Raw genomic sequence first — 10501 nt, 5'->3', positions numbered from 1 at the left:
ATATATATATATACCGGAGAAACCCTTTAACTTCTCAATGGTCATGTCGATTTTGAAAAAATTGATTTCCTCAATATAAAATTACCAATTTCACTCTTCTTGACAAGGAAAAACTACTATTGGACAAGACTAATTAAACTTTTTTTTTTTTTTTGGATAACTGATTTACACGCACCTCGACTAATCCCATGAAATTTTGAATTTTACAGTCGAGTACTCATCTCAGTGACTCTGAAGGAACTCAAACTGATGATCATTAGAAAACAAACCAAAAACCTGATCACCAATTAAACTTTTTAGGTTCAATTAAATTAATTACGTGACTTTACATTTAAATAAATTTACCATTTAATAAACTATATGTATGATATATAACGTTTTCCTTTTCTTAACAAACTATATATATAATATATGATGATTTATACCACTGCATCATCACTTTTTAGTCAACAAGCATGGACTCTAGAGAATATATAATCAAGACAATATTATTCTCTCATCCCATCACTTTCCAACAAAACTTGTATGATACTGTGAATGCATTGAAAAGTCAAAAACCCTCAAAGAAAGATCTGAACAATCCTGCCGCAAGACTCTCTACAACTCAGTAACATGGCTCACTCAGGTAGTTTCAAACGATTGAAGAGCACAAGAAAGCTTTGCTCAGGGACGACGTAAAGAAAACCCAGGTCTGCACCTTTAACAAACGGCCCCATACCCTACATATATCGTGCACAATAGCATATTAGTGAAAACATTTGAATAAGCAACTCCAATGAATATAAACAACACATCTCAAAGCTCGTCGCCATTTTAATTACCCTGCCGTTGAGTTGTAGAAGTTCACCCTCGACCCACTTTGGATTCCGGAACCCAAATTCTGCAATCCTTCCTTGACCTCTGTAGCTCGCAACCTGGACAAGAGAAATGACACTTCATGGCAAGTCACTTTTGAAATTTTAATGCAATAGCCGAAGAAATGGAAAAGGAAAAAAGAGAGTGAAATAGAAATAGATCCGGGCATAGTACTAAACGCATGATAAGACAGCAAATGTCCTTTTATTATGTTAAACGGAAGCTTCTACATGCAAATAAAACAAGATTTCTGACATGCATAGTGAAATGGATTAGATAACACTAGACGCAAGTACGCAAGTGTGGAACATGGTGTAATGCCAAATATGCTGTGTGTCAATATATAAAAGCCCATCCACCATCTTTCTGTAACTAAAACCACGTATCTCTATGGAAAATAAAGTTTTTACAGTCAGATAAAAAAATTGTTTTTACAGTTCTACGACATTTTACCATGAGAGACACATCTGAGCTTTGCCCAAGGAAAATAAAGAAGGCATCTATATTCTTGCATACAACAAGAAAGTCCACTCAAACACAATAAGAACCTAAGCTTTCCAGGGTTGTAGAGGTTGAACGATCCATAAAAAGGGTTGGAGAGGCATGGAGAAAGGAAGGAAAAAATACTGAATATTGTGGATTACAGTGTTCTACAATCATAGACTTCAAAATAATATTGAGACCCTGAATTAAAAGGGAGAAAATGGAAGGATTTGACTCACCAGCCTTAAAATTTAAAAACACACATGCATATAAAACATTCAACATGGGGAGAGGGAGAGTATATCACAGGTGCATACCACTCCTAGCTCATCTGGGTACATTCCTCGATTGGCAACACGACCACCTTTTCCAATTTTGGCACGGAATGTTACCTGAAGGTAATTATGGAACATACAATTAATATGTAATCAAATAGTTATGCACAAACACAATAAACCATAATCTAGAAACCTGGCCTGCAGGAACATTTAAATCCCCCGTCAGCTTGACTGCCTCAACATACTCAAAGAACTCCATGTCAGAAGATTTCTCTTCATTATTCATATTCCAGTTACCATATTTGCACCTCAATTGCACTACCTCAGTACCATAAGGGCCAAATGCACCAACATATAGGCCTACACTAACAAGAATAGGTTAAATGAGAAAATATGTGACATTTACTTAAAAACTCCATATACATGGAATGGGTTGGGGTTGGGGGGGGGGGGGGGNNNNGGGGGGGGGGGAGGGGGGGGGGGGGGACAGAGAGAGAGTAACTCACCATCAAAGGGATCTAAATCACCTTTGGAGGTAGTAATACGACTAAAAGTTGTGTACTCTGATACCCTATTCCGCTTCTGCGCTTGATTCACAGCAAGCTTCATTATTTCTCGCACATCTCTGGAGATCTATGATAATTGCACATCATAATTCAGTGATTTAAAGAAACATGGACAAAAAAGAGAAGAAAGTACAAAAAGCCACATGAAGAAGTATGAGCTATCTGAAACAAGATCCATCAATAAGGAACCGACCCTCATATGAAAGATGACGTTTCAGCAGAATTTAAAACTTCTGAACTTTGCCCAATTTGTAACATAATAACTGCATCTACAAATTGAGCTCGATTCTCTGATGAAGAGAAATAGACTATAAAAATCCACGAGGTCTTTGCTCAGACCAAGATCAGGATTTTAGATAAAGCAAAAGAAGAAGAAAACAAAATAAAAGGCACCATTTTAGGTTTAGGTGACAACAACTCTTAAAATGGTATCTCCCTCTATTTTTTTTTTTTTTTTTTTTTTTTGAGAAAGCAACGACGTCGTTTCTCTTACGTGTTTGATACAGTGATTTTGTTGTTTTTTCTCAATTTAGGCGGCATGGAGGATTATGTCTTAGAGTAACGAGCACAAAAGTTAGGACTTTCAAAAATATTTCCACTTTTAATTTCTATATACTTTAGCCTGTGCTGCGCATATGCTTTTTGATCCATACCTTTGAAGAAACTTTTTCAGAACTCCAGAATACCTTGGCAACATCAGGGGGCATCAGCTCAGAAACACCTTGGGCAGCCATAGCAGCCACTTTGGCCTTCGATGCTATGTTCTCGTCACTATCATGATCTTGATATCTCTTTGGGATATGCAACACAAAAGAATCCCTTTCCATATCCTTGATATTGGCTGGGACACGAACATAATCATCCTTGGTAGGAGTATCTTCTTTATTATGTAAAACCCCACCAATAAAAAGTTTCATATCCAAATCTGTTTCGTCTTCCACGGTGTCACTATCTCCTTGGATAGCAGCCCGATCTTGCTGATTGTCATCCAAATCACTAGCTTCCTCCTCAGTATTCTCACTGTCTTCTATAATCTGCTTGAAAGAATCACCATCTTCTGTTATTTCTTCAGTAACATTAACCTTCATCACCTTAACCTTCAGGTTGGGAATTTTTTCTTTGAGAAAATTTATCACACTTTTTATTCCTTCTTCAGCAGCTCCTTCCAAATCAATGCTCTTTCCCTCACCTTTTTTGGCTTCATTTTCTTCCACTTTAACATCAACTACAGATGCATTCTCGATCTCGGCTGCTGATGGCCCCTTTGAGGATTGATCAGATGATGTCGAACTTGAATTTGCAGAACTTCTGCTGCTTCTTTGCAGAAATACTACCTGCAAGGCTGTTTGATATCAGATGAAGATCGTGCATGACCATATTAAACGCGTTGAGATAGAGCACATTAACAGCTAGGGATATCCAGATTTGTCCATACTAGTTAGATAAAATATATTATTCCTTCTCACAGATATTGCCTCCATTAGTAGGTAATAAAAAGATAGGAACTAAGCTTGGTACTGTCCACGTGTTGATTAGGTTTGATTAATTTCTTAAGAAAAATAATTTGGTTATAAGAATAAGAAATTGCCAAAATTCCAAACCAAATGTGCTCTAGGTTTCTGTTTTGAGAAACAGTCTTTCAAAAAGATAAACCAAATATGTCTAGCAATATTAAAATAAACCATCAAAACAGAAAACTAAAAATGAACTCAAAACTGAAACATAAACCAAACGGCCCTAAGTCTTCAACGGAAAACGTTTACAGCTTATCCAAATAACAATTACATGTTATATGTTTCTTTTGCAGATATAATTTACGTACAATTTAAAAAAAAAAAAGAAAAGAAAAAAGAAAAAGATCTTTAACATCACCTGCATCTTATATGTCTCGTTTGCATCCTTAACCACGAATATTTCAAAAAGCAGAGTTCCAGGAGATGAAGTAACCAACTGTCTGCAATCACCACCAATTACTAGTGTCTTTAGTAGCTAACAAGTTTATGAAGATCACGAGCAGAAGATTCATAGTTTTCTGTTCAATATTCTTGTTCGTTGTTATTACCTTGGACTGTAACTTCTACCAACAAATCTGCCCACTCCTGGCGTAATTCGTATTAATCTACCAAAAGGATCAGAATCCTTCGAAAAGCCCACCCACCAACCAACCTGCATAAATGTAATGAATATTATGACATAAACACCAATGTTGTGAGAGGGAGAGGGGGAGAGAGAGAGAGAAACTAAATTAGTTGTTGAAGCATAAAGATGACACAGCAATGAACAACAACAACAGCAACGAAGAGCTTCTACATTTTTCTCACCCCTGTGATGTAGAAGCATAGAGTAACAATGCGTCAAAGTCTTTCCTCGCATGTTTTCCATTTTTTTTCTCATATGGATCCATTTACCCAGTGACATTATTAAAATATTGATGTTGGACTTACCAGTAAGGCCATATATCCACACAGTGCTGCACTTCATGGAAGTTACCATGTCTGGTAGTTCCCTTTGGAAATACAACAAATAGTATACATCTATAAATCTTAAAATCCATTTTGAAGTGGAGAGAAGCTAATTCGACGATTACTCAAATAACTAATATTTTCAAATTGCTTGCTCACAGGAATCAGAGTTCATTAAAGCATTGCTCCTACAGTTTTCAGGGCTTGTTTGAGCCCCATTTAAAAAATAAAAATAAATAAAAAAAATAAAATTTTTTGTAATAATGTTATGGTGGAGAATCTGTGTTGAAAACTAAGAAAAAAATTTAGATTCACATGTAATATTATTTTATTGAAAAATGTTTGGTTGAAATGGAATCAAATCATTGCTGAAAAATGTATTTTGACGAAAAAATGGGGCTTTAACAAGGGCGTCATATTATTGAATTGTTTTAGTTGTTTTGGGGTTATTTTACAAGTTTTCTTAAGCTATTTTTAGATGCATTAAAACCTAGTTCCAAAGGATATGAACGTCTTTCTAATTGGGGGGAGAGAGATTTTCACCACCAATGACCTACATAACAAATCGTATAGCGAGATTTAATATTTGCAACTCTAATAACTTATTTTGGTGATAATTCCATGGAGAGTTCTTTAAGATTGATGTTTATGGTTTATTATATTAATACATTTATTTTTATATAATTTTATAATTTTTTGGTTTGTGGTAAGGCTTACGCCTCAAAGCACCTCGAGGCTTATGTTTAGATATCTGGATGATATAACATTGTAATCATCAAACAACAAGAAGCTAAAATTTATTTTAAAAACCTTCAAGTCAGTTACATAAGTCATTTTCACCATTAAATATATTTACATTGGTAATTTGTTATTATAATCGCATTTATGAAGCAGAACATGCAAAAAAGATAGGTTGGTGGGGCTTGATTTGCAACATATGACGAATAGATTTTGACTCACTATGATAGAAACGGTATGCCTCAAAATTCTTTAAAACGCACCACCAGCAGCAGCATGAAGGCATGACATGGCTGGCTGCTTGGATTTTGGGAAAGGAAACCTGTGTGCCTTAGCATGGATTCTTTTCAGAAGATGTGCATTTTAATTGCAATAACACACAGAATGGTGGTACATATTGACAGAGGTTGTAAATCAGTGACTTGGTTGCAGGTGAGGCACTTCAAATTCCACAGATTGTGTAAGCAAAAGCTTTTATTGCTAAAATTGTGACTATTTACCAATAGCATTTCTTCAAGTGCGCTTATGACTAAAGTTTGAAATAAAGTCAAGAATTCAATATGGATGGTGCATATAATCTTCAACTTGCTAATCAATAATATTCTTCTTATTGGTCAACACCTCAAATCTAGTGGTCCTCAATTCATTTTGAAAAGCTCGAGAGATTCTCTTTTTAAATTTTTCTCCTTTTCTTTTTCAGCAAACGACGTGGTCGATGATAAAATTTAAATAAATAAATTTATTTTTATTTAATAAGTTATGTTTTAGATAAAGATAATTCAAAATAGTATCATATGAAAAATAATTAATACATGTGAACATGTGCGCAAGAACCACATGGACTCCAAAATTCTGAAGTCAAGTCAGAAAGTCATCTAAAATTACAAATGCTAATTTAGATTTACAATCTCCACTAGACATAGCCACATAGGAACCAACAATTTATCATTTGACAGCACTCTTTGGGAATGACTCCCTATTCCTAGTAACTGCTCGAGCCAAGCAACATTTGAATTCAACACTAATTCGCTAGATGATCTCTCTCTTCTAACAGGCTCAAAGGGTGATGGTATCATAAGCATCTTTTTTTGTCTGGTCACTGATATAAAACTTTATAGAATCCTTCTTTACGCCTCCTGCAGTTATACTGAAGTTCATCGGTCAATTTCACTTGACAGAGGTCACATATCAGTCTACCGTCTTACTTTGACCTAGCTACTAGTGGAAACAGAATGCAAAAACATCCAGGACACGTTTATCTATTAGGCTTATAGTAAAAATACCAGCTTAGACTTTTGAGATTTTGCAGTGCATGGTCATAATGAAAGTAATTTACAAGTTCTGGGAGATTCTATGATAAGTGATGCATTAATACGCTTGACAGTATCTAAATACAAATTTGAATATACTTGATAATTCAATAGTGAACTTTCTCATATATGAAAATCTTACTGATATATACAATTTTACTTTTTCAACATTCTTTTTTGCATGTCCCTTGCAATAAAAGAGAGAGAGGTACAACAAGGTGTTTCTGTGCATTACTATTGTTTCTCATCTCTAATACATTTCTGTATTGACCCTTCACACTAAAAAATTCCCAGACCAGATAGGGAATAGAATAGAAGGAAGTAACTGCTGGGAAAAAAAGGCAAGAATATGAAAACACCGATAGAAAAATGCACCCTACTCCTAGGCCAGAGGAAGAAAAAGCAAGCAATCCGACTAATTAACAGGAGAAAAACACGAAATTGCTGGCATACAAGAAAATTACCAGCCCGCTTCCTGTACTTCGGCACAATGTTGAAGCATCACTGTAACGTTCTTCGTCAATTGCGTTCTAAAGAAAACAGCAAAATATAAATAACTCAAAATTTCATATGCAGATAGCAACAACTTATATCAACCTCTATTTTACCTTCAATTGAGACATAATTTCAGCAATACTATCTTTTGATGTTGCTTCTGCAATAGCCAATTTCAACTTACCAGCTTCCTGGAAGTCTTCCTTCTCTATTGCATCTTCTAATTGAAACTGTAAATTATAGCAACATTCCAAATATCACATTAAATAAATGTGTAAAGTCAGCTGTCTAGATTTTTTCCTAATGCCAATACATCACTTCACAAACTAAAAGAACTTTTTTCTAGATCAATAACTAATGTAAGCTTACTAAACTTCTCATAGACAATTAGTGATGCAGAGTTGATGCATATTCGAGGCCCAAAAGAAATTAAATTAGTTAGAATTTTCTTTATTTCAAATTTATGTAATTTTTGGTTTATTTTCCTTATAGTCTTTATTACCTTAGGCTAGTTTAAGACCTATATAAATATGGTAATGTTTTGTATTAAGCGCCATGTTATTGAATAAAATTACAAGCTTCCCTCTAAATCAAACAATTTCTCTCCCTCCCTCTCTTGCTTCTCTTCATTTGCGTTTATAAATGTTTTGACTCTCTCTACTTCAATTACTAAAGTGGTTTTCATATTTAGCACTTACTTAAAAGATTTCAATTGATTAACATTAGGAAGGGAAGAAATTGACCAGATATACATGTAAACTATAATTATTTTATTAAAACAACAGGGAAAGGGAAAACAAATTCTGTTGTATGATGGAGCAAAAAGAAATGAAGGGTGGGATTTATTACTCTATACTTGAACACGGTGGTCAAAAGATTCTGAAAAATGATTGAATTACAAAAATTTGGGCAATGTGAATTGCCACCCACATGTTACGCATGTTAGCAAAGTGTCAACTGTAGTATTGAAAGGTTCACACCCAAACATAGTGTAAAGAGATGCATGTTGCTCATACACCAAAATTCTTCTGTTTTTTCCCTCTTTACTTCTTTTACCCTTCCGTCCTTGTTACTATTTCTTTAGAGACTCCAAAAGAGTGTAAAGAGATGCATCATGTATGTTTCTCTGGTAGCAAAGTCCAATTAACAAATTTTAACTTCTTTTTTCTTTAATCTTGATGAGGGCAGACCAATTCAGGATACCAAATACGCCATCAGAGTATTACCTTAAGTTTCATGTGTTTATTATAGTTCGGTAATCCTTATGTGAATGAGAAATAAGTACTTGGTAAACCTAAAATTCTATAAGCACTTCAACTTTTTGCATCATAGAGCTTTTAAATTTGGAAGATAGGCTACATTTGAAAACGAGAGAGAGAGAGTTGAACACGTGTTACACTTTGTGTGACTTAAGTTTTTTGGCGTTAGCCATCAATATTCCAGAAACTCGATATTTTCCTTTTTCTTTGAAATAACTTACCAATTTCACACTTCAAATCAAAATTTAGCACACTAAGAAATGCCTGATTGAAACATTGTTACACTGATAATATTGTCCAAAACAAGGAAATTGCATGGTGCAAAATAAATACACTGGAGCAAGCATATTGGACTAAAAGAAATTCATGACTAGCACAAGAAGCCAAACAATGGCCACAAAACCAATAATTATACTAATATATTAAGCACAAGAACCTATATACTGAAATTTTCCACTCGCATCAGAAATCATACAAAATATGTATAATACGCATTTAAAAAATTTTAAAAACTGAGCCACATGCTGCATAATTCAGACGATATATTAATGTACATTGTCTTTTAAACAATATTAGCATTTAGCATCATACACAATTTTTTGTAACGCCAATGTCCTAAAATCAAGATTGAGTTCGATTCTACTTTAAAAATCTTAAATATGTAGCCTACATACAGATATGGAATCGAAGCTAGAAATCCATTACATCAAAACTGGGGACAGTTTTCATAAGTATCTTCGTAACTTTACGAGTGCATATAAATTAAGTAGACTCTCTACAAAAGCCCAGGCAAACAATCATAGCTCAGAACAATTTTATAATAAACGTATTCATTTATAGAGCGTCAACATTCAACAATCACGCTCAACATATCAAATACTCATTTCTCAAAATTCAAGAGTGAGAACAATTATAACCAAAAAAAAAAAGTAATAATAAAAAAAAAACCTCAATCATGGCTACGCCCAATGAAAAGTCCCTATAAATTGTTTTATGTAGATATTTTTAGAATCTGTGTGGATCCATCATAAAAGCTCAATAATATGATAATTTCAAGATAGTATCACTATCCATAGCCAATACAAAATTTTGAAAAGTTTTAGTGTAAAATACCTCTCTTAAATTAAATTCTCAATTCCGCACATTGAAGTAAAATATTGGTATAGAGTATATAATACATTTATACAAATTTTCAAATACTCCAACACCTGTCTATCCTATACTTCAAAGTTGAAGCCCCCCGGGGCACATCCAAGTTGGCAAAGGAAGGGCAGTGCGGGGCTCGCAACCCCAGCGTGGGGAGTTCGATTCCTGATTGGAGTAGCCGAGTGTTTGTAATAACCATCTTGGTTGGAGCAGTTTGGTGATGTAATAACCATGGAGGAGGGTCTCTTGGGGCCAGGAGTATAAAGGCTGTTCGAACCCTGGTCAACTTGGGCATATACCGCGATTTACCTCCACCAGTCACTGAGGGGCTGGGGGTTGGGGGTCCAGGATATAGTCTGGCGAAACTGGGAAACCTGGGTATCAAAAAAAAACCCTAATTATTCCCATTTTCATTCCCCCCCCCATGCCACCCCGATTCTCTCTCTCACGTCTCTCTCTCAACTGCCCAGCGACAGATGATGGAGGAGTTGCATCGTTGCGACGTCACTGACCATGCTGCTACGAACGTCCCCATTACAACGTTGACGTACTGACGGCGAGGGTGAGTAGATCGCGATGGAGGTGAATATGTGGATCTTCAGTGTGCGTGCAGGGTGGTTCGACGAACTGGTGTGCGTGTGCAGCGGTGCGAATTGGTGTGCGTGTGGTTTACGTGCGGCAGTGGTTAGACGAACTGGTGTGCTTGTAGATCTATAGTGGTTGTGGAATGGTTTGGGGTGGGGTGGGGTGGGGTGGGGTGGGGTGGCTGTGGTGGCGAAAGAGGAGGTATTGCTGGCTGTTGGGTGGATGTCGTGGTTGTGGAATGTTTTGGGCGTGGTGCTGGCTACGTTGGCAGTGCTGAAATTTGTAACCGTGACCGTGACTCCCAATTGTGACTCGCAATTGGAT

General features: G+C 35.7%; 1 protein-coding gene across 1 annotated transcript; it reads right to left on the bottom strand.

Annotated features, from left to right (window-relative positions):
* Positions 1-393: 393 nt before the first annotated feature.
* Positions 394-10127, bottom strand: LOC111374126 (protein EXECUTER 2, chloroplastic-like). The gene is made up of 12 exons (XM_022996753.1): positions 10042-10127; positions 9655-9966; positions 7301-7442; positions 7157-7222; positions 4245-4348; positions 4055-4136; positions 2836-3516; positions 2123-2249; positions 1810-1976; positions 1656-1730; positions 822-914; positions 394-719 (listed from the first exon to the last, which is right to left on the bottom strand). The coding sequence occupies exons 1-12, from the start codon at positions 10125-10127 to the stop codon at positions 618-620; spliced, it is 2037 nt and encodes a 678-aa protein (XP_022852521.1). The 3' UTR covers positions 394-617.
* Positions 10128-10501: the final 374 nt, after the last annotated feature.

Source organism: Olea europaea, unplaced genomic scaffold, assembly GCF_002742605.1.
Source record: "Olea europaea var. sylvestris unplaced genomic scaffold, O_europaea_v1 scaffold1205, whole genome shotgun sequence".
Lineage (NCBI taxonomy): Eukaryota > Viridiplantae > Streptophyta > Magnoliopsida > Lamiales > Oleaceae > Olea > Olea europaea.
This window is presented reverse-complemented; position numbering and strand designations above follow the sequence as displayed.